At 53.3% G+C, this 27,468-nt stretch overlaps 6 protein-coding genes across 6 annotated transcripts; 2 read left to right on the forward strand and 4 right to left on the reverse strand.

The window, feature by feature from the left end:
* Positions 1 to 874: 874 nt before the first annotated feature.
* CORC01_05205 (amino acid permease) lies at positions 875 to 2,835 on the reverse strand (the record flags this gene model as incomplete). Its single annotated transcript, XM_022616849.1, has 4 exons — positions 875 to 1,685; positions 1,739 to 2,193; positions 2,325 to 2,545; positions 2,679 to 2,835. 4 exons carry the CDS (start codon positions 2,833 to 2,835, stop codon positions 875 to 877), a joined length of 1,644 nt encoding a protein of 547 aa, XP_022476554.1.
* An 8,066-nt stretch (positions 2,836 to 10,901) lies between these two features.
* On the reverse strand, positions 10,902 to 11,427 carry CORC01_05206 (RbsD/FucU transporter; the record flags this gene model as incomplete). The annotated part of the gene is made up of 2 exons (XM_022616850.1): positions 10,902 to 11,188; positions 11,277 to 11,427. The coding sequence occupies 2 exons, from the start codon at positions 11,425 to 11,427 to the stop codon at positions 10,902 to 10,904; spliced, it is 438 nt and encodes a 145-aa protein (XP_022476555.1).
* Positions 11,428 to 12,083: 656 nt separating this feature from the next.
* CORC01_05207 (ABC-2 type transporter) lies at positions 12,084 to 16,492 on the reverse strand (the record flags this gene model as incomplete). Its single annotated transcript, XM_022616851.1, has 4 exons — positions 12,084 to 14,457; positions 14,515 to 14,669; positions 14,724 to 15,621; positions 15,708 to 16,492. 4 exons carry the CDS (start codon positions 16,490 to 16,492, stop codon positions 12,084 to 12,086), a joined length of 4,212 nt encoding a protein of 1,403 aa, XP_022476556.1.
* Positions 16,493 to 17,868: 1,376 nt separating this feature from the next.
* On the forward strand, positions 17,869 to 19,967 carry CORC01_05208 (fungal specific transcription factor; the record flags this gene model as incomplete). The annotated part of the gene is made up of 4 exons (XM_022616852.1): positions 17,869 to 17,924; positions 18,026 to 18,794; positions 18,859 to 19,646; positions 19,712 to 19,967. The coding sequence occupies 4 exons, from the start codon at positions 17,869 to 17,871 to the stop codon at positions 19,965 to 19,967; spliced, it is 1,869 nt and encodes a 622-aa protein (XP_022476557.1).
* A 2,261-nt stretch (positions 19,968 to 22,228) lies between these two features.
* CORC01_05209 (uncharacterized protein) lies at positions 22,229 to 22,486 on the forward strand (the record flags this gene model as incomplete). Its single annotated transcript, XM_022616853.1, has 1 exon — positions 22,229 to 22,486. One exon carries the CDS (start codon positions 22,229 to 22,231, stop codon positions 22,484 to 22,486), a length of 258 nt encoding a protein of 85 aa, XP_022476558.1.
* A 2,243-nt stretch (positions 22,487 to 24,729) lies between these two features.
* Positions 24,730 to 26,924, reverse strand: CORC01_05210 (uncharacterized protein; the record flags this gene model as incomplete). Its single annotated transcript, XM_022616854.1, has 4 exons — positions 24,730 to 25,539; positions 25,592 to 25,702; positions 25,762 to 26,649; positions 26,784 to 26,924. The coding sequence occupies 4 exons, from the start codon at positions 26,922 to 26,924 to the stop codon at positions 24,730 to 24,732; spliced, it is 1,950 nt and encodes a 649-aa protein (XP_022476559.1).
* Positions 26,925 to 27,468: the final 544 nt, after the last annotated feature.

Consider the following 27,468-nt stretch of genomic DNA (forward strand, 5'->3'; position numbering starts at 1 on the left):
CACACACCGCCGCCCTCCCCACCAAGCCGTGCCCGACTTCACATTAGGGCGTGGGCTAGCATAGGCCTTCACAGCAGGATGCGATTCCAGCATCCCTTGGATCGCCTTCACACACCTTGCAAAAATCCCAGTCGTTACGCCAAAGGACTAGAGTCTCTCTGAACCTAATCCGGAACTTTGGCATACGGCAATCCAGCCACCCGCCGATAGCGTCATTCGCGGGCCGTTGTGGAGCCTCCATACTCGGGCAGGCCGGTATCATATCAGCCACGAAAAATCCCGCCACGCAAACCTTCTTGCAACGACCAGCAATAGACTGCACCATGTGAGCCCGGCTTTTCTTCCCAAAGAAATCACCTCTAGAGGAATGCCTCCCACACTGGGGCACATTGCACTGCTGCCAGACAGTCACCGTTATCTGAGGATGCCTGGGCTGAATGTAGCAACCGCGGGGTAGAATCACACCATCGCAGGCTTGGTCAATCTAGCCCATCGAGATCATGAAAGAGAAACATCTTCGGACTAGGATCAGACGTGTGCAATTGCCACGGAGGCGGGGGCTCTGGAGGCTTGAAACACACTATTATATTTCAAACGATGGTAACGCTTCGTACCATTGAACACTACGATTTTTGGCATCGATGCACAAATCTCAATTGAGTAGATTTGATTCAATATAAACGCATGAGTTGAAGCCCTTGATTGGGCATATCATGGCTGATTACATGTTCAAAAAATAGATAGGTATCATGATAGCGAGACATGCCAAGAGCCAAAATTGCTTCCGTGCCTTCATCTCGTATTTACATCTGCACCAGATGCTTTCTATCCTTGAATGATAGTCAACCCAGTGAAATATTTAGACAGCAAGTCTTTAGAAGATAGTACTCGCCCATCGTCTCCACGCGGGCCAAGCGGCAACCTTCGCGCGGTAGGCGTTGATCTCATCCCAGTCGACTTCACGGCGACCAGTGTCGAGGTCGATCTCGGAAAGCTTCAAGAAGCCCTTGCGCTTCCACAGGTAGCCGCAAGCCCAGAAGAAGAGAACAACAGGCAGAGCGAGGTAAGCCTTGAAAAAGTCTTCAGCGGAGGCGAAACCGCCGCCAGGAGGGCAAATGGCGACGAAGAATTGGGCAATCAAGAAGATGATGATGAAGAACAGGCCGAGCCAAGAGCCGGCAACACCACCAACGGCCTGGAAGGGGAGCTCATCAAGAGTGTGGCCCTGGGCCTTCCACGCGGCGCGGAAACGAATGTGGGCGGCGCAAATAGAGCCCCAGGTGAACAGGGCGGCGAGACCAGAGAGCGACAATAGCCAGTCGAAAACGACACCACCGGAAGACGCCAAACGGACGTACGCGAGGGCACCAAAGACGAGGTTGACGACGACAGAAGGCAGAGGGCGGCCTGATCGGTCAATGTAGGCGAAGATCTTGGGAGCGTAACCCTGCTGAGCGAGGGCGGTCAGGGTACGGGAACCACCGTAGACGCAAGAGACACCAATGGAGATGACGGAGACGAGAATGACGACGTTCATGAAGTCATTGTATCCGTACAGGCCGGCATCTTCAGGGGCCAGGACGAAGGGGGAAACACCGTCGGCGTAAGGGTTCGCGGAGTTCAGGAGACGCTCATCAGTAGAGCTGACGAGGAGACCGACAAAGGTAAGACCCAGGACGTAGAACCTGGTAGATATGGTCAGTTGGAACTTGGAATAGTTGGTTTGGGCGGTACTCACAGGGTAATACGCCAGAAGACCTGCTTGATAGCACCGGGAAGAGACTTGGCGGGGTTGGCGGACTCTGCGGCAGCGAGACCGACGAGCTCGGTACCGGAGAAGGAGAAAGCGGCGGTAACGAAGACGGAGCAGAAGCCACGGAAGCCGTTCTGGAACGCACCAGGGTCGCTCCAAAGACGGTTGCCCCAGTACTCATCGTACTTTCCACCCTTAGGACCACCACCGCAGATGAGAATGAGGGCGACAACCATGAAAATGACGGTAGCGAAGAGCTTGAAGGCAGAGGAGATGAACTCTTCCTCAGCGAAGCCCAAGGTTCCAAAAACATTGATGATAATAATGAAAAGCCAGAAGATGGTGATCCAAACGGCTACGCTTATATCCTTGTTCCAATATTGTATCGTAAATGAGCAGACAGTTAGTTCGAGTGGTAAGACGATAACCCATTGGAAGACCTGCCGCGTGTTAGAGCTTTGCGGTGCCATGCGCCGCAGGGTAAGAAGTAACTTGCATAATTCCAGCCCATAGCAAAACCCCAGGAGGGATCCAGGAAGCGAATAGAGTAGGTATAGAAACCACCAGAGACAGGATATAGGACAGCGAGTTCACCGAGGGCGTAGACGACGTTGAAGATCATGATACCAGCGATCAAGAAGCAGATGAGGACAGAGCCCGGGCCACCCTTGGTGAGGGCGCTGCCGGAGCCGACGAAGAAACCAGCACCAATGGAGCCACCAATGGCAATCATTTGCAAGTGACGAGGTTTCATGGAGCGGTCGAGCTCAGAGTCGCCAGTACCATAATCACCTGAGATTATTGTGTTAGCATTCCATATGGGATAGGATCTTTAGGCGAGGCGAGGGGTGGTGAGACCAGGCTGAGGTGTAGGAGATGGGCTTGGAAGCAGCCCAAGTAGGTAACGCAAATGGGGTAGACTAACGGCGCTGAAAACTCTTGAGGTTCAAGCCATTGCGGGTCATGAAGTCATCCTCGCGAAAGTTCTCGGGAATATGGCCATCACCAGCGGTATTGTGAGCGCCCTTTTCGGAGTCGTACGTGGGCGGGACCACGCCGACTTGGGCATCCTCCTTGGACATGTTGAAGATGTCGCTCGATAGCTCTGGAAAGAGACTAGAGACTGGTGAAAGACAAGAAGCAGTGCGCGCTGGCGCTTGTCGTGACCTTTGCCCTTGTCGACGACGAGAGAGGAGCAAAGTTGGTGTTACTCTGTGAAGAACTACGAGAGTATGAGGGGAAGGAGGGACAACAGGAAGGGACAAGAGGAAGGGAGAGGCGGCGCGGGATGCCGTTTAATAGATGTTCGAGACAGCACTCGGGACGGGGGACGGGGATAGGGACAGGGAGCTAGGTAAGCGGAGGGTAAGAAGAAGCCAGGCGCAACGACAACGGGAGCAACGATCTGTGCAGGTGCATTGGCTCATGTGGGTAAGGTTGCATGTACCATGTATCTGTAAAGGTGCTCTGTACCGCGTAAAGATGCCAGACCAATATGGTACATACGAGCCAGACCAAAGACAGGAAGGTGTGCAGGATGGGCAGGACTACCTGGCGAGATGGGTAGGGGTATGATAGGCAAAACGGCAGGCAGCTAGTAGTGTAGGATACGGAGGGCAACCCAACGGATACATAGAAAGGAGAAGCGAGGGACAGAGAGAGGTGCAGCATACAGCTCGGGCGAGGAGCTGGAGGCTGGAGCTCAAGCTGGATGAGAAGGGGAATAACCAACCTGACGCACTCACCAGCGTGAATCCAATGGACGGGATGCTGCAACATGGATCAGGGAGACCCCGGTGTGAATAAACAGCCCAACGTCTCCTCCTCCTCCTCCCCTTCCTTCCGTGACCCTACCTTGCCGTGCTTGCCTACATAGGTAGTACATTGTGTTACATGGTTTCCCGATGGAGCGATTACATTGTTTCTGAGAAATACAAAGTCACCAAGGGCGCCTTGCCTTTCTTGCGTTAGTCCCTTGTTATCTTTCTTCTTCGTCTTCTTCGTCTCCTTCGTTTCCGTAATACCTTCTCCCCGGGAAATCACCCATGATAGCTGCGCCGCTAGCCTGCAGAAATGCCAGGAAGTAGTAGGAAGGTGATCTAGAGCTTGAGAGGGCTAGACGAGCAGGTGAGTCTCCCGACTAGAGTCTTGGCAGGCGAGTAGACCGGTCGGGTCAGCCGTGAGACGGGAGGGAAGGAAGGGAGGGCAGTTCAAGGGGAGTGAAGGGGGGACAACCGGCACCTTGCAAGAGTGTGAGGTGCTACAGCAAGACACAGCCCACGGCAGCGGCTCACCCTAAACTTCCATCGTACATGAAGATGCGGATGCGGATGTCGGACGTTAGGTAAGGTATCAATCATGTGAGTGTTCGGAAGCAATGGAAGCTTCGCGGAAGGTGAACGAGGCAAGGCGTGGTGGGATGGGCGGGATCGTCAAAGCATCTCACGCACCCATCGCGACGTCGTCAACTCGCCTCACGTCCAAGGGCTGCATCGGTGCTACTCGACGTGGCAGATTCGATAGACAAGCGAATACCACGGGGTAGCCTTCAGCCATTAGACTACCTATGGGACGCGGCATTTCAGGTAGCTCCATTGGGCAGGCTGATGGTCTGCGACATTTGAGTTCGGAGGTTCACATGCTGCCCACTGCCCGCTGGGACGGATGCGATGCGTTCGGTGCGTGGCTCGATGCCTCGTGGTGATACGACGCGTCTCTCTCGGGTCCCGAAAGACGTCGACGACCGGCCGCCCTGTCCCATCGCAGAAGGTGGGCTCGGTGGGGAGCGCAGACGGTGTAGAGGAGAGTTTTTGCCAAGTGATTAGAAGAACCGGTCATGGTTTTTGGTGAGTCTTGGCGGAAGTGTTATTGGCTCATAGACGGTGCTGGCTGGAGATGGGTTGCGATATTTGTACATTGGAAATGTAGTGGATGGAGCTATGGATGGGGCTAGAAATGGAGATTGATTTGGCAGTTTGACTTCAAATTAATTTGGTAGCGACGCGCGGGGGTGGGACGGTGCCGGGCCTTTGCCCTGGACTTGACTGAGCCGGACTCTCACTAGGTAGGTCGGGACCTGGGCGGGACATTTCAATGAGCAGGGTGCGCATGCGCACTCAACCTCTACTACTACTACTACTACTCACTCCACTGGGACACTATGAGTGGAGATCCGTCCCAAGCTGGGCGCGACCCATAGGACTGGGAGTGTGATGGGGGCACGCACGATGGATAGGATGACGGGGCAAAGAATGGCCCATGCGATGTGGTATCGTTGGGTGTGATACTGTGAGCCAGCAAGATCCATCGAGGTGGGACGAGCTGTGAAGAGTCAAGACCCGAGAAATGGAAAGTGAGATGAGACTCTTGAGAGTTCAGGATGAGGAAGGAGCAAGAATGTGAGATGAGCTGGACAGTCTATCGCCGTTTTGATGAGAGGAGCGACGGGACCAAAGGGATGGACGGTGTTCCACCACACCTTCCCCAAGACTGGAATACGCGACCTGCCGCCTGCATGCCGCGTGCCGCGTGCCGCATGCCTTCCTCAACTTAAGCAAGTGCCCGCCAGGCGCCTGCCTTAATCCTTCCTGCAGACCACAGTACACTGGTACATATGCATTGTACCTACCTGCGAATAAGGTGGTAAGGTACCTACACCTAGGTACCTTACACTACGACTCGCAAGGACGGAAGTCTTGCAGTTATTTTTTTTTTCTTTCTTTTCTTCTCTGCCCGGTATACTCCCAATTCGGCTTGAGAGACTCGCTATCTCTCATACGCACAACTCTACGACTCTGAGCGAAACCATCTGCTCGAGCCAAGGCCGTGGCTCCCTCCTGGAGCTACCGACTACCTGCAGCCAAGGTCTTCTGGAACAGGGCTGTGTGTCTTGGTGTCTCTTGGCCATACCTCACGATCCAAGCCCGTTTTGACGAGCTTCCTCTTTGGGATGGACCAGGAACTGGAGCATTATTGCTTGATTGATGGATATCGCAGCAGTCGGACACTCTGACTTTCTACCCATTCTCTGTCTGGGCTTCCCTTCCCCGGGTCTCTAACATCTTGTGACAGGCGAGTCGACCAAGCTTTACCTTAGAGAGTGTGCGACTCCCTTGCAGTGTAACGACGGATACCTATCAAGCCCTCGATCCTCTGCTGCGGGAGCTGATGGGAAATCGTCACACTAATCACTGACTGGCTTTCGGCACATCCTTTTGCCTCGCAGGGGCGGGCGCCGCGGGACAGGGAGCCTGCTGCTAGCGATGCAAAGGAATCCTTCTAGAATGCCGCCAGGCCTTCAAACCACACCATTAACCTTCTGCCCCTCGATGCGCTATGTCTATTCGTACAGATATTCGTACAGCCAACCGTAACATTTTGAAGGGGAGCCACTCAGGAAACGAAACGGACTATCCACCTCCCATCACGTCACACACAAGACGCCCAATCTCCGGCCGCCGCCCCGTCACCTTGCTGCAACTGCCACTTGGGGGTGTTTGCGATACCTCTGAAAGCTTTGATTGAATGCGCAAACCTTTGGCAATTCGATCTCCAGCCTATCTGGGGCGACACGACTCGATTGTGCCGCGCTGTGTATCCGTAACCCAACCCACCGCCAAACCCATCGAGCTTCGTTATTGGGCGGTTGCCAGTTGGTGGATGAACCTACTATGACGAATACCCACGCAATGCTTCCTCCTTGCCCATCCGCATCCCTGGGGGTTGCATCACCATGTGCTGCAATTGGTCTACGATACACACAAGATTCCCCCCTCTGGCGGGAAATATGGGGAATAAAGTCTGGGCAAAGATAACAGTCTTTCATGAGCGATCCTACGGATACATGGTACGCTAACAAAACAGAGACAGCGACAGCGACAGCACCGTTGGTGAAACTGGCGCTCCTCGCCCACCACCATCCATCCCTTGTCACGATTAGCTGCCACCGATACCAATGTCGGCCCTGCCGTCATTCGCTCTGTCGCTCGATTTTGTCATGATACCCTCGTTGGTTCGCAACGCGCCCACTCGGTCGCCACGATTCAGGACAATCTACCTCGCAAGTCTCAATTCGGTCGAAAGGGCCCATCTTTTCTCTCCCCGTCGTGTCATCTAAGCACGCCAACCCACCTGCGACCGCAACTAATATCATTTGGCGTCCTTGGCTTCGGATTTCTGCCTCAATGTGTCACTGAAGGTTCACCCGACCGACGTTTGTCTTGGCTGGCACTCGCGCTCTCTTGGGGGGCTTATCTGGCATGTGTGACCCCCGAGGCGCTCGGGGCGCATCTGGGGATGGGTGGCGATGCTTATCAGCACCATTCCTCTCCCGTGGCGACGAGACTATGGCGGTTTACTCCGTATTTAGGCAATCAATGGCATTGACGCTTAGGGACGGTCTATCCGTTCGTCATACTGTTTGAATGAGGCGTTTTCGACTGACACGAGCCAAGACGTACTAATATGCACCAGATGCCAGACACCTGCTGGTTAAACTCTCGACTGTTGCACTTACGAACCTTTGAGTTCTCTCTAGCATCGCGACCGCTGGTGCCAAGAGTCTCTATCAACTCGGGCTAGCGATGTTTCGGGAAGGCATAGTCGCTTACGCTCAACTGAAAATCACCCAGCTATCACACCAGGAAAGAGATTGGGTAATACAAAGATCTGAAGGTCTGAGAAATTACGGCGTGTCACGGCGCATCCTTGGTTTACGGTTTGAGACGTTGCGAAACTGTTTCGTTATCGCAGATTCCAAGACATGTCGTTGGAGAATCACCGAAACCCAAGAGTTTGACATCTCATGGCATTTCATGGCATCTCAGGGCCCAAAGCTTGACCCAAAGCAAAGACTTTCGACAGTCTTGGTGTGCAGGCTCGATTGGATGCGCCGAGCAAACCCGTGGAATCACGGCACCTTGGCCATACCAATTGACGGGTTCTGCCCAGTCGCCCAATTGTCTTGCGATTGGCGATCCAAGCGAGGTTCCAACAGCGCCCACCCTCCTGGCTCACAATTTCCCAAGACGCCAGAGGACCTTCTATAGCCTGTCATTACTGTCCAAGTTTGCCCAGAGACTGAGATGCGGGGGAGTTACTGTTACTAATAGCGCGTCCGGGAACACACCACCGCGAAAGGAGAGAAAAAGCACGCCACGATCACAAACGTCCTTTAGTATCTGGGGAAGTGGAATCGCACACGAGATCAAAACTGAATCGCTAGTCCGCATGCCATTTAACCTCAGTTTCTTTTACGTACTGGACAAGAACTCCCCAGATTTTCCCCTCGCCATCCACAAAAGACAACTTTGTTCAGACGGCAGCGGGTCGCTGGGTGTCCAGTGTCCACTAGGGCAAGGAATCAGCCTGCCGATGGAGCTCTCGGACTGCGCCTGTTGGGTGGAACCTTTGAGCTTACTGCGACGTTGTCTCACACAGCTGACATTGCAGGCTTTAGGCTATTTGCTTCACTCGCAAGATTTACGGCGACTCTGCGAGCAAACGTCCCGTCGACTTCGGCCTTGAATCGGCCAACATGTCTTGGCCCAGTATTGCAGCCTATAGATACGGCACGATTCTAGTGTCGCCGAACCCGTGTCTCGTGCTTGATCCACTTTCCTCGGGCCAAGCACGCCTCATGCGTCTGGTGTCTCTCAATTGCGCCTATCCACGAAAAGTATGAGGCCCATGTACATGGTCCTTTTTGCGTTGGTTGTAATTGGGCGGACTGCGCCGCGATTGTGCATCAAACCGAGGGCAACCATCGAAGCGCCAGCCGTTGACCTTCCGCATTTGTGGCTTGACGGCAATGTCGGGCGACCCCTGAGCTTAATTGGGATAATGTACGGATAGTTCGGCTGCAGTCTATCATTTGCGGCTCATTTAATGTGTATATAACCATTCCAACGAAGGAAGCCTGGAAAGGAGGCCAGGTTGGGAAGGCGGGCTGGGTCTCCATGCAACCTCGAGGTCTATGATGTCTTGGTTTTATATAATCAGTGGCCGGTATTTAGAACTTGGGGTGAACAGAATGATACGCCGCCTCAAAACATACAACTCTAAAGCTGCCTCTATGCAGCCATGAACTCTCTGCATGTCCTCTAAAATGTCCGACTACGTCGTGAATGGTCCAAAGCAATGGCGTCCATCGAGCCGAGCAACCTCATCGACGTCATTAATACATGTGTCTAAGCCTTTTGGTGATAAATGTGTTGACCTGACTGCAAGACACTTCGTAGCTCGGGCCGCTCAGGAGAAGGCAATTTGAGCGTGGACGAAATTCCCTAGTGATGGTGAGGGTGTCGCCGTACTTAAGTACCTTTCAAACCAGCGCTCACTGTAGAATCGCCCCCAAGGAGAAGTCGGTATCTAGGTGAAGAAAAGAAGGCTTGCTTGCTTCGGTATCGGATTCTTCATGGAGCGACAACACTCTCACGTTGAAACAGTCTGATGATCGAGCTAAGACGACGTGAGAGATTGATGATTCTCTATGTCGCTATCAGAACCGGCGGACTTTTTGGACAGAGATGCTATGACGTGGGAAAGATCGTGGACAGGGCGGAAGGTTTTGAGGTGCAGACTCTTAAATTTGAGTACAATTCATGGCTAAGAAATGGGGAGAGAGAGAGAGAGAGCTCTTCGTCCAGCACGCTCACCACCATCATTCACTTCGCCCTAGGAGCCGCATAGCCGGGTGCTCTCTCGCCATTCATCTGCTGCTGGAAGTTTACCTAGAATCATTGCAACGGCTGCATCTAATGCTTCACAGTCTTTATGAGCCTCGGCTGGCTAGATGCGCTCATTTGAGACGTTGAACCGTGCTGCACCGATGAGCATGTCATGACTGGCCCTTGATGTCGAATTTTTTTCTTGGGGAAGTCGGCGCCGCAAGCAGGACGGTGGTGTCCCTCTCGAGTATTGTGTTACTTTATATATCAATGCTGGTGATTGGAAGAGGGCCAGGAAGCGATGTTTCGGGTAGGAGCTAGAATCCACACACAGGCCTTGCAATTTGCTCCCAGTGAAGCAAATTAGTGTAGTATTACTCGTTGTAATCCCAGCACTGCTTACCTGGGGGAAGTGGCATCAAGTGTTAAAATATAATGAGAGCAGGGAAAGACGGCCAGGTTTGGGGAGAAAGTTGAGGTGTAGAACGCTTGCGGCCTCGGTTTGTTCCTAGTCTTGATCTTGGCCTGAACAGTGTACAGATACTTCCGAGTGTCCACTAACTATTAGTACCACACGTGTTCGTTGTTCAGTAGCAGCGTTGACCAAGCGCATTGGCTTCTTGTCCGAATGCACCAACGTCAGTCACAAGCGGCGTGTGGTGAGAGGTGAAGGGGATGAATGTTGGCCAGTCGAGAGTTCCCACAAGGCTTGGTAAGTTATTGAAGCCACCTTCTACAATCCTCGGGGAAAAGGTTGCGTTAGTACGTTCAACGTACATCTTTCTCTATAGGCCCCTCCGTTCTACAAAGGTAACAGGACCGTTCACATTTACCTTCCGTTGAACCAAGGTTCAAGATCTTGCTCCATAGCGCCGTGCTTGATTTCTGCTTTTGGTCGGCCCTGGCCTATTTCTCCCGTGCCCGACAAACTAATAGAGAGGGAAATGGTTAGTCCTTTACACTCACTCTCATTGCACTCTCCATCCGAACCAAAATACCACCCAGTAGCATTTGTGGCAGCAACCCAACTCCTACGTGCATCAAATTATGAGCCAAAGTTGGAAGCAGTGGAGCTCATTGTCTGCGCTCGTGATCTCCAGGCTCTCTCGCGGTTTGATGTGGTCAAACTTCGACTGGAGCAAGCGTAGACCGCCGTCGCGTGGATGAATATCCACCAGGGCCAGTGCATCTACGACTATGACCGCTCAGTTCCCAGTCAAAATTACAACGCGATTTACGACGGTATGCCGCCTGGGGGAAGGAGGCCACGGCCACAGAGACAACCCGGTTCTAACCGTAAGTCCCAGCAAGCGACCAAGAGGTCGTTGTAGAGAATTGAAAGGCTGGGAACAGGGCTTGGACAGCACTCTGTTCTAGTCTGTGAGCGACATGCAGGGCGTAGGGAGTGTCGTTCGTTCCATGCCATGAAAATTATGATTGACGAATTTCCAAATCGAAGTAACCATTTTTGAATCAATGATCTATTCAGTAATGGGAATAACACCCTTCTTGAGGATGATGTTGCCGTACTTTCTCGTCTCCCCCGTTGCCACAATCGCGAAGGCCTTCTTGGACCTCTCGTAAAAGGCGAACCTCTCTAGCTTCTCAATTTCACCGTCGTACTTGAGCGAAGACCTGAAATCACCCTCTACACTCGCGTCAAAGGTGTCGCCCTCGACGACTTGCATCATGATGACGGGCACGACGCCGTAGTTATCCAGCTCGAAGAGCGGGGCGATGCCGGCCAACAGACGCGAGACGGTGATGCCTGGAAAATTGATTAGTGATTCCGCCGCATTGTGAAGGGAAGAAAAAAACACAGCCAAAATGTTTTTTTGGAGAGTATAGAGACTCACCGTCGGCGCGAAGCACGGGGATATGAGGCGGGCAGATTGAGTGAGAGGGGAAGTGGGCATCGGCGAGAACGATTTCATCGCCGTGACCCATTTCGGCCAGGACCTTGAGGAGGTCAGGCGAGATGACGGGGGAGATTCCCTTGAGAGGCATGTTTTTTTTTTTTTTCGGCTGGTCTGTGGCTTTGCTAGTGACGAGAGGTGGAATTATAGGTTGGTTGAGAACCTGCGAAGAGTTTTGGTCTTTTTTGTCTGTGAGTTTCTTGATGTCGTGTCGTTGGCGGTGAGGTCCCCACGCCCGTTTCGGAAAGGTGGGGTCGGCGAAGCCCCCGTACGTGTACTGAAATTCAACAAACTGGGCCATTTACGAGGGTTCATCACGAAGGAGATTCACACATGTCACTGGGTTTCATGCTTTCTCCACGAGTACATTCATAAGATGGGATGTGGAATGTCCAAAGATGGTACAATTGGACCGCTGTGATATCATTTGACACTGTTGTCACATTCTATTTGATCCTCGAATCTATTAAATTTACCCAATAGTGAACCATCCCCCTAATGAGATGTACTCCGGCCCTACAGGAAAGAAAACATTTGATGCATTGGCATAGATGCATACGATTGACAATTGACACATGAAGACCACCCATTGCTAATCCCGAGATCTACCCGCAAAGAGTGGTGCAATCTAAGATGCTGCAGCTGCGTACGAGGTATCTAGTGTTGCGTGATATAAGAGAGGTATAAGCGTGAGAGAGAGAGAGAGATAGATGAAAGTTTCGAGCTCAAGTTGTGAGAGCGAGTGATTTACTCAGCCTTCTTGGAAGTCTTGGTTCGGAGCTTCATGAGGAGGTACACCAGGGCATACGAGCTGAAGACGAAGATGACGACGATACCAGCATCGCGCCAGCCGTAGTAGTACTCCTTGAGGTTGATCGTCTTCAGATAGTCGCTGCCGTTGCTGTACTGGCAGACCTTGCACCCGGAGGTGGCATCCGGATTGATGAGGTTGCTGGCGGAGCCGACACCCTTCAAGTAGTCCGACAGGTACTCAGCGCAGGTCGTTCCGTTGATCGGGTCAAAGAGGGCAAACTCCTTGCTGCTGCACTCGACTTTGGTGCCCCAGATGTCGAAGACGAGCATGCTGCCCATGAGGTAGTTGAACGGGTTCAAGTAGTACATCCAGTACTTCCAGAAAGTCTGGAGCTGGGAGTAGGGCACGAGAACACCGCAGAAGGAGACGAGGATTCCGATAAGGAGCGGGTTGACGAGGGAGGCGAAGACGGCGTTGGGGGCGTAGGCGGCGACGAACTGGCCGATACCAGTGTAGACGAACTCGTACATGAGCATGACGAAGAAGGTGGAGCCGGCGCGGGAGGAGGCACCGGGGAAGCCGACCGTGTAGTACCAGCACACGTAGTAAAGGACGGCGCAGGCGATGAGGTAGGGGACCTCGGAGACGATGGAGCCGGTGACGAAGGCGATCCAGGAGTACATTTTGGATTTCTTCTCGCGGGTCTCAAAGATGTCGCGGCGGTCGATGAAGAGGGGTTGTACCTGGGCGAGCACACCGGGCGCGACGAAGATGAAGTTGAAGACGGTGAAGAGGCGCATCTGGAGGTCGCCTACCGAATCGCCAATCATCCAGAAGGAGAAGCCGTTGAAGAGGGCCGATGTGATGTGCAGGGTGAGCTTGTTGTTGACATAGTTGACGTTGCGGTACAGGGAGACGTTCATGCGGTGGGTGACAATCTTGATCTGGTCCATGATGGGGAGGGCAAATTCGTGTCCGTCGTCGGAGGTTCCGGGGGGCTTGGCCGCGGCGTCCTGGATCATGTGGTCTAGGTCCTTGGTGACGGCCTCGTGCTCGGGCGAGGCGAGCCAGACCTGGTTCCAATCGTTGCCCTTGGACAGGTGACCGGAGACGACGTCAATCATGTGCTCGGCGGGGTTGGCTTCCTCGGGGCAGGGGGCGCCGTAGCGGCCAAAGTAGTCGCGGATGGTCTTTGCGTTATCGCCAATGTCGCCAAAGTAGACGGTCTTGCCGCCCTTTGCGAGCAGCAACAGAGTGTCGAACTGGGAGAAGAGCTGGGCGGATGGCTGGTGAATGGTGACGAGGACAGCTTGGCCGACGTTGGCGAGCTTGCGAAGGAAGCGGACGGTGTTGAAGGCGGACTGACCGTCCAATCCGGAGGTGGGCTCGTCGAGGAAGATAAGGATGCTAGGCTTCGAGACGAGTTCCACGCCAATAGTGACACGCTTTCTCTGTTCGACGGAGAGGCCGTTTCCAGTGGTTCCAATGAGCGTGTCGGCGAGGTCGTGGAGTTCCAGCAGGTTGATGATCGTGTCGACGTAGGCCAGCTTCTCAGCGCGAGGGGTATCACGGTTCTGCCTGAGCAGAGCCGAGAACTCCAACGCCTCACGGACAGTCGCGTAGGGCTCGTGGACATCAAGCTGCTCGCAGTATCCGGCAGACCGTTGGAAGGACATGGGCAGTTCTCGGCCGTCGACCATGATGGAACCGTGGATGGTACCGTCGGTCTTACGCTGGGCCAGGACATCGAGCAGTGTAGTCTTTCCGGCACCGGAGGAGCCCATCAGAGCGCCGAGCATGCCGGGCTTGACCCATCCCTGGACGTTGTCCAGCAAAACGCGATCTCCGGAGGGGGTCTTGACAGTGTAGGTGAGGTTCTTCCAGGTGAAAATCGAGGTGTTGCGGACGAGGTTGTCGTCATTGCTGTCACTGTCTTGCTTCTCGTTCTCGGCCTTACCATTGTCGGCGGCGGTCTCCTCGGAAGACTGGGCTTCTTCGTCGTTGCGGATGGCCTGGTGGATGTGGGCGTTCTCACGGGGGATGAGGAGAGACGCTCCGCCCTCGGCAGACGAGCGCCATCTCGAGGTAGCGAAGATGGTGATGGCGACGAAGAGAAGCCACCAGGCCCAGACGATGCCAAAGTTTCTCCAGACGTGGCTGTGGCTGTAGGACAGAGCGGAGAGGTACTGTTCACCGGTGAGCGTGGTCGATCCCTGCACAGCGCCGGCGACACCAGCACACGACTGGTGAGCGAGATCATTGTATCCTGGGCCGTGCGGTACGAGGTTGTTCCCAACGCAAGGAATCAGTTGTCCGTAGAACTCGGTCGACATCAGAGAATCAAAGGCGTATGACAGAGGGTTGATCCTATACTCACGCGTCAGTTGCTTGACCATTCGGAAGGAACTCGAAGTCGTTACTCACCAGAAGATCCAAACAAACCAATCGTGCATCTGAGCCTTCTCAATCATGTAACCACAGTACATGACCACAGCGCTGACCATGAAACCAGAAGCTTTCGAAGCGGCGTCAAAGGTTGCAAATCCCGCGCCGATGGAACGGAACAGTGCAGTCATACACTACGGTCGGGTCAGTTCACACTCGGAAAAAAAGAAGGTAGCAACAATGCTTACCATGGTAGTCGCGACGACGACAATCCAGAAAGTGAAGAACGCCGCAGCAGATGTCTTCAGTCCGACCATAAAGTACAGCACAATAGAGAAGACGGAGACTTGGAACAGGGTAACCGGAATGTCAGTAGCGATCTGCGCAATGCAGAAGGCTGCAGGGTGATAGAATGCAAAGGACTTGTGCTTGATCAAGACGGGACGGCCAGTGAAGGAGCTGGTGACTTCGGCCATGGAGATTAGACTGTTGAAGAGGAGGGCGAAAAAGAGGGCACCACCCTTGAGGAACAGACCGCCTGACGTATTGGGAGCCTTATAGAAGAGGGATCCGGCGATGAGGGCCTGCGCCAAGGTAGACACCTGCGTGATGATCAAGCTCGCCTTGTCACCCCAGAGGATCTGGTATTGTCTGGTGATACAGGCCCTGACCTGGGTGTAGAAACTAGTCGTGAGAGCGCTGTTGGCGGGCAGCTGCTTGTGCTTCTCGCCCTTGACGCCCTCCTTGAAGAGCCTCGTCTTCTCTTTGGTCTCCTCCAGGGTCGGGAAGTCGTATTCGGCAATCATGCGTGGGTAGATGTCCGACTGTTCGTACGCAGTTCGCACCGCATCGGGAGTGCGAGGGAACGACTTTTCCTTTCCTTGCTGGATGGCTCTTTCCGTGGGAACGGTGACACCGGTCAGGTAATCACCCACGTTGGCGCCGTCGGAGCAGATGAAGCCGAGTTGCTCCATGAAGGGTTTGGCCTCCTTCATGGGTCCATAGTACATCTCCTTGCCGTTGTCGAGCACGAGGACTTTGTCAAAGAGGTTGTAGATGCCGTTACCCGCCTGGTAGAGGGTGACGATGGATGCAAGACCGAGGACGTCGGTCATGGCACGAACCGCCTTGGTGTACTCCAGGGCCCTGGAAGGTGGTCAGTCTACATGTTCATCAATCTTTCCTGGATTGTTGTGGAGGCCCCAAGACAAAGCCAATCAGTGACAACTTACGTGCTGGCGTCCAAGCCTCGGGTACTGTTATCCCAGCAGAAGACTGATCCTCTTGTTGCCATACACTCAATGATGGATACACGCTTCCTCTCACCACCCGAGACTCCACGAACGAACTCGTTGCCGACCTTGGTGTCGAAGGTGTGTTGGATTCCCATGGACTCGAGGAGGAAATCTCGGTTCTCCACCCGCAGCTCTTCGTTGGATGCAACGCCGTCGGGAAGGTGGAATGGAATCTTGAGGCGGGTAGCGAAGTCAATCGTCTGGCCGACCGTCAGGGTGGGGAAAAACAATTCTTCCTCGGTGTTCATGACGATTTGTCCTTTGTATTGCTGGGCTTCCTCGGCAGCCATGGAGCCATAGTGAACATCGCCAGTGACTGAGGTGTATCCTCGGCGGTGGTTCGCCAAGATGTTGAGCAGCGTCGTGCATCCTGATCCTGGTCGGCCGAGGACCAAGAGCATCTCACCCGGCTTGACACAGCCATGTGTCTTATCCAAAATGGTCTTCAGAGGAGGCTTGTGGCGGGACTCCTTGACGAGCCTGGGAATGTTGAATTGGGAGAAGATGTTTTCGTGAAGCGACGCGTCGGCGCTGACAGCCTGAACAGTGAGGTTCTGCCATGTCACGCCCAGCTCACGGGCAGGAAATCCCGAGCGTTCATCTCTCTGTCGAGCCGCTTCGACCTTGTGCTTCAGGCCCCATGTGGTATCGTCGGGTAGGTTGTTGAGTTCGAGGGATTGCTCATAGTTTGAGCCGCCTCCCAGCGTGCCGTCAGACTCCATGATGCCTGCACGTGTTGACGAAGAGCCCGATAGTATCTCTTTGTTGTCAGGTGTGAAGGTCATCATTGAAGGAGGAAGCAGAAAGGAGAATAACAAAAAGGTTGTGGAGGAAGCTTATAGTATATGAAGAGTACCGAGCAACTGTTTATTTCTCTCTCTCTCGGCCCCTTAGCTTCGGCCGGACTTGTTGTCGGTTTCGGCATCAAGGGGAGTGACGGGATGCCGATAGAATTAGATTACCACCTCAGATCTCTGTGCTACCCCTTGATCGTATAATACGGGTCTTCATCGGGCCCAGCGGAGAGATAGGCAGATTGGAGGGAGTGGCCATGGCATCAAGGCGTCCCAGCCAGGTGTCCCATCATCCCGTCTATGATGACGAGATGCGCGGACGAAAAAAGCTTCTGGAACCCCATGTCCATAGTCCGAAGTGCGTGCTGACACGGCCTCTGTCCGCTGAATAATGTGGTCTTCGTCCCACTTGATAAAGGAAAAACAAATTGGTTTGTTGGACGAACCCTGCATTCCACGTCGTGGCATGTGGCTCCTGAGTCCTGGAGCCCTTCGGCGTTGGACCCTGTCCGTGACGGGCGGGACGCCGTGGCGCTAGACTGGGGCCATCCGTAAATTTGTCCTCGGGAGCCCTATAAGCCATAGCCTAAGATTGGACCAAACGTGTCATTGATTGGATCGACTCCGCTGACTCAGCGGCGGCCTCGTGTAGAACGTAATGTCCTAGGGCCTGCGCTAGGCTAAGCTTGGACCGGTAGGGATGGTGTGGATGGGTGATAACCCTCCGATCTGGCCGGCGCGGCATATGTGGAAGGCCCGGACATAGCCTTAGACTCTGGAGATGACGATGGAGCCGCCTGAAGTTTTGCGTCCGGGTTTCACCCTTGTGGCCAGTCAGAAGCCTCCATTCAATTAAGGTTTGCTCCAGCCTGCGCCTCGCCGCTTAGTCATAACGAAAACGTGGCCGCTGTGTCAGCGGGGATTCCGATACATCAACCAAAGGCGGGAACGACAGCCCGCTGCCAGCCAATTCCTTCAACTCTTTCGGCGTGAGAGACACAGCTGGCAAACCGGCCACTTTACCGACGCGGCTTATTTTCTTCGGTCTCTCTTTGTCTATTCCCTCCTCGGAACAATCTGCGTGCCGCGCTGGGCGGCGGCCTTTCGTCGAATTAGAGGCCAACATGAGGAAGAGAGCGTGTGATTCCTGTCACAGGAGAAAGGTATGATTTCCGGCCCGTTTTCATGTTGAGTTGAGTAACTGTCTCACCACATGTGCTGATTTTTATCTTATTTTTTTTGTCGCTCGGTAGATCCAATGCGATGGAGCCGTCCCACAGTGCAACTGGTGCAAGCACCACGGAATGGCGTGCACTTTCAACCGGGCAACCAAGGTGAAGAAGCGGGCGGCTACAGCGAGGTGAGCCTCCGGCACCGTCCCCGTCCCCGTGGATCACCCCTGAAAGGACCCACCCTTTCGGAAGGTTGAGAAATTAACAGAGAGATCTACGACCCGTGCAGGGCGGGATCAGAAAAAGACCTGGTTGAGCGCCTCAACCGTATAGAGAAGGCCTTGGAGGCGGCTCGGCGGAACCAAGATGCAGGGGGGGAGGGGCGGGATGATTCCACCTCTCCATCGTCATCCTCGGCGCCCATGTCCACTATTGGGCTGGATCCCCCGGCCGCCGACGGCCTTCCGGACACAGCCCAAGACCGACCGTATGACTCATCAGCCCGGGCTTCCGACGCTACCGTGGGAAAGCTGCACTTCGCCGGCTACTACCTGGGAGACGTTAGCTCTTACAATGGTATACCCTTCTTCTCCGTGGACGGCCAAGAGTGGATCCGCTCGCGGGCTGGAGAGGATGCCTCGTTCCAAACCCTCTTTGGCATGGGCCCGTTGTGGCAGACGCAACACCCAGTACCAATCGTTATAGATTTCCTAGAAGGGAGTTCTAGTGGAGAGCTGCCTGATAGGACTGTCGTTGAAGAGTATCTCGCCCTCTTCCGGGCATCCCAATTCGGCCTATCGTTCCCAGTCATCGACTTTGTCCTCTTTGGCGAGACAATTGAACTGGCGTATCAGCCGGTCCATAGTAAAGCAACTCTCGAGGCCGTGACAGCAAAGGCCTGTGTGTTTGCTTTCTTTGCTGTCGTTTCCCTCTTTCAGGGAGAATGGAACTCAACACCCGAGATTGACGGAGCGGCGTGTGCCGGTGCAGCCCAGAAACTGGTGTCAGTCATTCTTCAGGGCACCAACATCACCACTCTCGAGACCGTCTTCATGCTGGTAAGTCTCCGACACCACGGAAACTTCAACTGAAAACCCTTTTTGCTAATGCTTCTCACCATAGGGCATGTACCACCTTTTTTGCGGTCATTTGCAACAAGGTGCCATGTTCCAGGCCGCAACATGTCGAGTCTTGTTCATGCTTGGCGCGCACCTCGAACCCGGAAACAGCCGCCCCACCCCATGCCAGACGCCAAAGCCCGCTGAAGACGACCACACCTCGCGCGTGAGGAATCAGCTGCGTAGAATGTTCTGGCTGACCTTCAAGTTAGACAAGGATATCTCGCTCCGAACAGGCCAGCCTCCGAGCATAGACGACGAGCACTGTGATTTAACGTTGCCAAAGATGGATTGGTGGATACGAAGCATAGACGATCTCGCCGGCGGGTCACCGTCTTTCCTCGACGAGGCCACAATCACGTCAGCCCTCGCACCCGACTCTCTACAGTTGACAATCATCAAGTCCAAAATCTCCACGAAGCTGTACTCCGCGTCAGCTCTGAAGAAGGGCGATGCAGAGCTGCTCAGGGACATTCGCGAGCTCGACGACGAGCTCGAACGATGGCGGACGTCCGTACCACCCTCCTATCGGCCGACGTTGACCTTCCCCCGGGGTACGGCAGTCGTGAGAAAAGGTCGGCTCGGCATGGAGGAGATTATTATGCACTTTGAGTATCATTATCTGATGGCCATGATTCACCGCGCCAGCGGGAGATGCCGCTGTTGGGCAAGCGGTGAAGGCAGCGGGTTGGAGGGCGTGACCTCGAGCCACGCCCTTTCCGTGCAGGCCAGCCGATCTACGCTCTATTTCCTAAAGGCAGCGATCCACGGCGTGGAACAGGTGGCATTTTGGTAAATCTCACTACATGGGACTTTGGACTACAGATTCATAAACCTTGCTAACTTTGAATGTCCAGGATGGTGGTGTTTTACCCAATGTCGGCAATTCTGACAATCTTTTGCAATCTCCTCCTGCAACCTCTGCACCCCCAATCCGAGGAAGACATTGAGCTTATCAAGTCGGTCCCGGAACTCATCGAGGGCATGCGGAACCGTCATTTGACGCCGAAAGAGGTGGCTCACGTCAAGGTTGTGCACGCTTTTGTGGCGGAGCTCACTCGGCTGGGCAATTGCGCTATTGCCAAGGCGCGGCGAGAACAGAAGCTCATTTAATGAGAAGACGTGACTTGTGTGTGTACAATGGATTCTGGGATACAGCGGGAGCGTGGTGTTGGGGCACAGCGCTGGCAAAGGTTTATGGGCTTGTAATAGGGACATGGATGGGGGACACCTCATATAGATGTGTACGAAATGTAGTATCAGAGTCATGTTACATGTTTACTAGAAAGCTCTCGATTCTCAATGTAGGTCTTGCTGTCAGTCAGTCGTATCGTGTACTTCCGTAGACTCCTCCGTCCTGCGAGTGATTACACGTCTCCCTCGAACATGTTGCCACACAAGGGTCGTACGCGTTGCGCAAAGTCCGCTAGCGTAGGAGTTGATTTCAATGAACTCCTTAAAGCTGGCCTCCTTCTCTAGGAGGAGAAGAGGACTCTCCCTGCTTATATACATAGCTAGCACCCTTCCAACGTGGCCACGTTTCGCACTTCTGCTACTCTGGGGAAGCATATCGAGAGCGGGGGAACACTCCTGACTATCTAGACGCTTCATCCCTGAAGTGACTAAACCCCGCCCACGATATCCACCTTTGTGAAGGTGGCGATCTCCTTTCTTGTTGGCAGGGTTTAATCAGATTTCGTTTTCTTTCAGTTCTACAGAAGTTACAAACGGGTTGGATGGCGTTGTGATAAAGGGCTGGAAATGATATGATTACATCCAATCTCATATTCTAGAAGGCCAGAAATTCAATGTCTAGGATAAGTAACTTTTAAGGTCACATAATTAAAAACCGGTTTTATTTAAATCTGAATAAACGTCTTTAGATACTGAGTTTTTGACAATCATTGTCAGTGGTTTTTCTTGCTCGCTCTGTCTTCAGCCCGATCATCCAGGCAAACACACATCGTAATAGAGATGGCTAGAACACCTTATTTTTTGGAGATATTGCTCGGGTGAACTAATCTTTGTTTTGTGACTATAAGTAGAACAGAGCAATCAGTCCTGCTGTGTCGAAAAGCGACACGGGGATATCATTTGTTTTATCGCCGCAGGCTCTACTTTCTGTTGGTAGACGAGCACAATGATATTTAAGTGGCTTAATTATATACTCAGAAACGTTTCATATAGCGAAGAACCTTGTACTGTTCGGCAATGGATCATGCGATAAGTTCTCAAGGCTGAAGGCACGTGACCTCATCATCAAAACCTCTCCTGAAGAACAAGCCCCGACGTCGCCGCATGATTACGTCACTACACGGTGCAAGTACTTTTACGGCGTTACTTGCCTTTGAATTTCGGCAGCATAACTAGTCTGTTATTCACTGGCCCAGTGAGAAACGTGTGGTAGTATAGCCTTTCATGACGTCCCCCCCCCCTCTCTCCCCCGCGGAACGCGAGTCGTGTCTCTCGGAACAAATTGGAGCTACGGAGAACTTTGAGTATTGGTTGGCAGAAGCTCCGTCGGATTGTGAGACCAGCCGCCCGCCCGCCGCAATGGCCATGCTTGAAATGAAGGCATAGAAAGGTGTCAGTCAATTCCGTCCGGCGGCGCCGGGGAGGGGGGCTGATTGCACGGATCGGGGGCCGATGCAAGCTTCTGGAGTCTTGGCGACCAGATAATTCGTGTAGCTAAGGTAGCGACCACATCATCAATGTCCGTAACACAGCATATTGAGCATTCTAGGTTCACGGCGTAGTCCTCGTTACTAGAACGAGTGTACTTTGTACATCTTAATAACATATTTACAATAGAAGTTAATGGGAAACCATAGCTCAAGCCTTGAAGCTAAATTATGTGGAAAATCGGAATCAACTACCATCCGAATCAATTGCGTAATTTTAATTAATAATGGATTCCTAGAAGCATTCTCAACTATGGATTACTAAATACCCAAAAGTAAGCGTCCCTGGAAAAGGATGGTCACTGCAATTTTAGAGAGGCCGTGGTTCTTCCATGTCCTAAAAACCAGGTTTTCAAGTGCCGACGTTGCAAGCTCCGGTAGTACCGGTAGTACCGCCGCTTTGGATAGATAATAAGAGCCACATAAACTCTATTCTGTGGGATTGTGAAGCAGAACGAATCATGTTAGGGAAAAGGCCCATGGGGTCCCAATTGAAAGTCTCGTCCCATGTTTGACTCCTGTTAAAGTATAAGCCGGCATTTTAGGTTCTCGTTTCGTGTATATCTGCCCTCTGCTCGTCTGTGCTCCTATAGTAAGCGTAACTTGACTCGAGACACCAAGCATTTTTTTGGCCACACTCGTTCTCCGTCAAAGACCCCTTCAGTCTGTAAACAAAACAAATCTTCGAAGCCGATGAAGCAAATAGGGTGGTGCCTTAGAATTGATTGGGTAATCTTGCTGTTTTCGCCGCTCTGCTGGACCTGGCATCTTGCGGATACACGGCCAAATACCACACTGGGGTGTCGAACAAGACAATATAGGTCCTTGTCGAAGGAGACGGCCCCTCACTGGTTGTCTGGCCGTCTTTTGACCGGACCAGTATCGATAATTTTCACGGGTTTTCGATCGCCCTTGACCACGCCGCCGGCCAGTGCACCGCAAAGAACATAGCCGACATAACCACTTCCAACCCGGAAAAGGTGCTCTCCATCGTCCTAGCATATGTCCAAACCGGCAACAACACCAATGCCACCATCGCAGCTACGGCGACCATTTTTTAAGCAACTATAGCAATCCTGTAAAGAACAGGCTTGCAATTTAGGGAGGATTCAGTAAAGAGCAATCTGAATAGTATCGTCCAAGCTATCATTTACAAAAGCTGCCCTGCGCCAATGTGGGAACGATACTGAAGCTTTTGAATGAATTTCGGATTATAGCGGGGGGTTAACCACAGAGTCGGGCCCGGCCCCGGCCCAGGACCCACCGTCTCCGGCAAAGCATCGGACATTTCCTCCGAAATGTGGCTGGTGTCCAACTAAGGGGAATCGGAGCCGAGCCAACCACAGAGCAGTCCGCTCATTCCCAAGGCTTATCGAATCAGGATTCAGCAAAGCCGCTTGCTCAAAGCCGACCTAATTAGCACACACGCAGGTGAAAGAAACGCCACAAATTTCCCTTCATATCTTCTGCCCAGTAGCCGTTGCCATTCTCCCACTCCTTTTCAAGTCCAGGCTGCGCCACGTTCCACGGTGCCGGGAGGAGCGCGATACTAATCCCTTGTCCTGGATCGGACACCCCCTCAACGCACCGCACCACGAGAACAGTATGCCCTCTTTCCCCGCCCGTTAGTCTCGCGCAGTTGGAGAAATAACACCAACGGCTGGGAATCGGCAGCTATGTGGGTGGTGCAGGAGCACGCATATTTGGGCCGCCCGTCTAATCAAGCGTCTGCAAACTCGTCAGTAGGTCAGGCCCCTCGCAGCTCTCGCAAACCGAGCCCGAATATGCATCCATCACATGACGCCAACAGTGTGTTCTACCTCGAGTCGACCTCTGTGAGGTTAGACCGGCGCGGCTGGTTGGCTTGGGTACTTGTACTTGCATGCCCTAGTGTCACCGACTCTTGTCCCTTCCAATGCTGAGCTGAGATGTGACAAAGACTGGACGGCCGGTGTGCGCGGCGTGCGCCTGCGCCCGCGCGACTTTTCGAGGATCAATTGCTGTTCACAGGACGCGGAGCAAACGAGTCCATCAGGCCGGATTGACAGATGATCCAACGCCTGGCCTGTCTGCGACCCATGATACAGCCCGCACATCTGGCGTTGATTCAGCTCGGGGCACTGCGTAAGCGCTCAGCCCTACCTAGAGAGTCTGCATCTAGTGTAATTAATAATTCGAGAAGCGAGGAAGGGTGAGCCAGAGATGTGACTTGATCGTTTCCCTCATCCTTCCCACCTCAACCGATGACCCCAAATCAAGGCCCTCACGCATCTCGGTATCCAGAGACAACGATTCCCAGGCTACTTACCTTTTTTTTCGGTATTTGCACCTCGTTCTGAGGTTGCAGTGTGTGGCCGGCAGGCGTGGCTTGTGTGATGAAGGGTGCGCCCACATCAGACGAAGGAATTTGCTTGCAGGCCCAGATCGGTAACCGCCCGCAGGAGATGCAGATTTCTTGCCCCAATTCGTAGCAGCGTCTAGGCGTTGGAAAGAGCCACTTCAGATTCTCCTTGTCCTAGGTAGGATTCTTGGGCTCATGGTCCGGAGACCTGAGTTCTGTTCCGGCACAACTTCTGCCTCACTCTCAGTCTCAACAGATGCGAGGGTCTGTGCCGCCCCCGGTCCCCTGGATCTGCAGAGCAGCAATCAGGCTGAAAAGAACCCTACACCGAGGTTGAATTTGTACCCTACGGCTCCCTGTTCTCCAACGTTGGTTGGCGGACAATTATGACAGTCTGTTGGCATTGGTCGAGCCACGTCGACTCACCTGAAGGAGTCGCCGGTCCTGTGGACGAGCCGATGCAATCATGAGCTGCATTAGCTTGCTCGGCAAGGTGGATATTGGGCTCCGCAAGAAAAGTGCTAGTGCAGAACGCTGATGAACAGTTCATGTTACGAGACCAACTCGCCATCGTTCTGCGTGTGCAACAGATAGAAGTTGAAGTCGGAAGAAAAGATTGTGGTATATTGAAGCATCGATGCAACTCCTTTTTTTTTCCGTGTGTAATAGCCCGTTGGCCCGGCCTTTTCCCCCGATGGTATCGTAACATACGTTGCCTTGTTAAACGACCGCCGTCTTACCGTGATCATTTCAAAATAAAGGGGCCTGGAAATAGTTGGGGTTGCCCCCCCGGACTCGTCCGCCTCCATCTCCATCCCCGGACCGGTTCTCGTGCGAGTGAAGTCACTGACATTCAGCCAAACACAAGGCCAAACTTCATGCTTGCCGCCACTTGCCTCCACAAATCCGGACAGGCCTCAGAACCCACCTGCTCCTTGCCGTAGGCTCGCATGTCCATTCTTCTCCACACGTCCATGACAACAGCCCACGGCTTTTCCGTGTCAACCACACCAGTCTTGCTGCCAAAGGCAGTAAACGCCTGCCGTACCAGGCCTCGGTCCCTGCTGCAGATGGCATGACAAGCCGAGAAGAAGAGCGGCCACAACAGGGAGAGTCCTGTTCCGCCATGTGACACCGACGCCGCGCAGTGCCATAGAGCCGCCTGCGTGTGTTTCTGCACCAAGTGATGTGATGACGGGTATTCCGAAACGGTACTGTATAGGAATACCAAGGCGCTCTGTCTGTATGCAAGTGCCGTACTCGTGATCCACCGGATGTTGGCAAGCTTCGCCTCTGATGCGCTTTCGGGGCCGTCTACGATGCGGTTGACCAAAGAAAAGCCAGGTGGCAGAATCGGACTCCACGACTCTAGGGATTTCTCGATTGCCTTGTAAGTCGTTTGGTATTCGGTACGGAGGACAGCAAACTTGGAGGTTTGCCCCGTCGCCGTGGCGGCTTGAAGCTCGCGCTTCATCGCCATGAGCTCTGCAAGGCGATGCAGTGTAGGCCAAAGATCATTGGCCATACCCAGCACGGGGTCGATTCCACCAAAGATGACGGGTGGTGGCGAGCTACTCGGTGTGTAAGCTCGATTTGAGGGCGCTGCGAAAACGGGAGACGAGGCGTTCGTTAGGGCGTTGAGCACATCAAAGTAGCGAAATACCTGCCCGCCGTTAGAGATATTGACTGCTAGACGTCAGATGTTTTCAGCTTACCTGTTCAAAGAATACAACACTCAGAAGCTTGGGGGACGGCATGGCACAAATAAAGTGACGTGCACCCTGGAGATGATTATGGACAACGTTTGCTGAGCTCCGCTGTACCACCTACGCTGCCAGTAAATGGATGCGTCCATTATGAATCTTGAATGGAGGCTTTTACTTACCAAGTCGTACTGAATTAGTAGAATAATTGTTGCCAGAGCTTCTTCAAATCCGTCTCCATCCTCGATAATCGCAGACAGACCAGCCACAGCCCTTTCATGGAAACACGCAGATCCCTCCGTGGTCTCAAGGCCGGCATATTCACGATGAGCGCTAGCCAACGCGTAGATCGCACTTCGAACGGCGGAACTCCTATGTGCAAGGGGCAAGATGTGCTTCCCAAAGGGGTTTTCAACATCATCAACAAACCCCATTGTCGGCAACATGACCTTGGAGTAGTGATCTAACAAGCCGGTGTTCTCCGGGCAATCGGGAATGGCGTGGTAAGACGGTGGCAGCAGATCTAACAAGGGCGGAGATGCGGTCGACCAGGGTTGCTCGTTCCAAGGTACATCAAATTTGGCGTTCATGAAGTAATCATCTGCCGGCTGCTGCAAGCCATGGTCGATAGTCGCAAAATGGAGCGGGAGGTGGATATCGGCTGATTTTTGACAACCCAGATCCGCCACCATTGTGAAGCCGCCCCCGTAGGTTTCCGAGGCCTCGAAGGCAAATTCGTAACTGCCTGTGTCGTCGAGATCTTCATGAAAGGGAAACACGGCTTCGATTGAAGCAGAGTAGCAACTGTCAACAGCCGATGTTGGAGAAAGAGTATCTTCGGCGCCTAGTTGAAGGGCATCGGGTGGGGTGACGATATTCGTATCCGGACTTGTCTGAAAATCTGTGTTGCCTGTCGGACTGCTCGAGTCGTCTGACGCAATGGAGTCTTGAGCGTCCACTGCTCTGGCGGAAGTTCTTCTCTTTCTCTTCTTGATCGGTTCATATACGCAGACAATACCGGCCTGCACACAACGAAGGCACTGGGGATGCTCCTCTGAGCACTTCTTTCTCTAACAAGGTGTGGGTAAGAGGTTCATGAGTAGGGTGGACCAAAACAACCAACCTTGTCACGACTGTAACAATATGTCATTAGGTAACTGATTACACGTAGTGATTTGAGGAGGAGACCCGAAGGTTGACTCACCAGTATTTGCATCCTGAAATCGATTACAAAGCCCATGTCAGAAATCTCGGGTTTGAGGCTGCCATGGAGGGAGGCGTCATACGAACCTGCTCTCGACCGCGTCTTGGTCGGCCGTGGACGAATCGGCTGAGTGACGAGCATGATGCTTTTTAGCACGAAAGCTCTGCGTGATGATCCAAGAGATCAAGTTGAGGATAGCAAGACGGAGGCTTAACAACCTTCCCGTCACATTAAAGTTGCATCAAATGCCGGCAATGCGTCGCAGCAGAAACTTGCAGCTGAACAAATAAGTGATGACCGAGCAGCAGATGCGGTGGTATTTCAACGAGCCATGCCGTGGACTGACAGGGTTCCCCAATTTACCCCAGCTTCCATGAGGGGGAAGAGGTGAGAGCTAGAGAGGGCTAACAGGAGACTCTCGACAGATTTGGAGACATGCCGAACAACACCGGGTTCCCGCCCTTACGCCCATTTGGACACGACCGGGACCCCGGAGTGACCCCAGAAGATATCGAACTAGACAGCGAGAGTGTGCAGTCAGCAAATTAACCGGAAATTCTTCCAACATCCTGGTGATCGGTCGGACGAGAGAGTTTTATGGGGTTCGACGTGCGTTTGTGGGGGAGGATGGGGACCGGTTGGTTGTGAGCCAGCCAGCCCGCTTGGCGACATCTGACATGCAAGG

Source organism: Colletotrichum orchidophilum (assembly GCF_001831195.1).
Source record: "Colletotrichum orchidophilum strain IMI 309357 chromosome Unknown Scaffold_36.1, whole genome shotgun sequence".
NCBI lineage: Eukaryota > Fungi > Ascomycota > Sordariomycetes > Glomerellales > Glomerellaceae > Colletotrichum > Colletotrichum orchidophilum.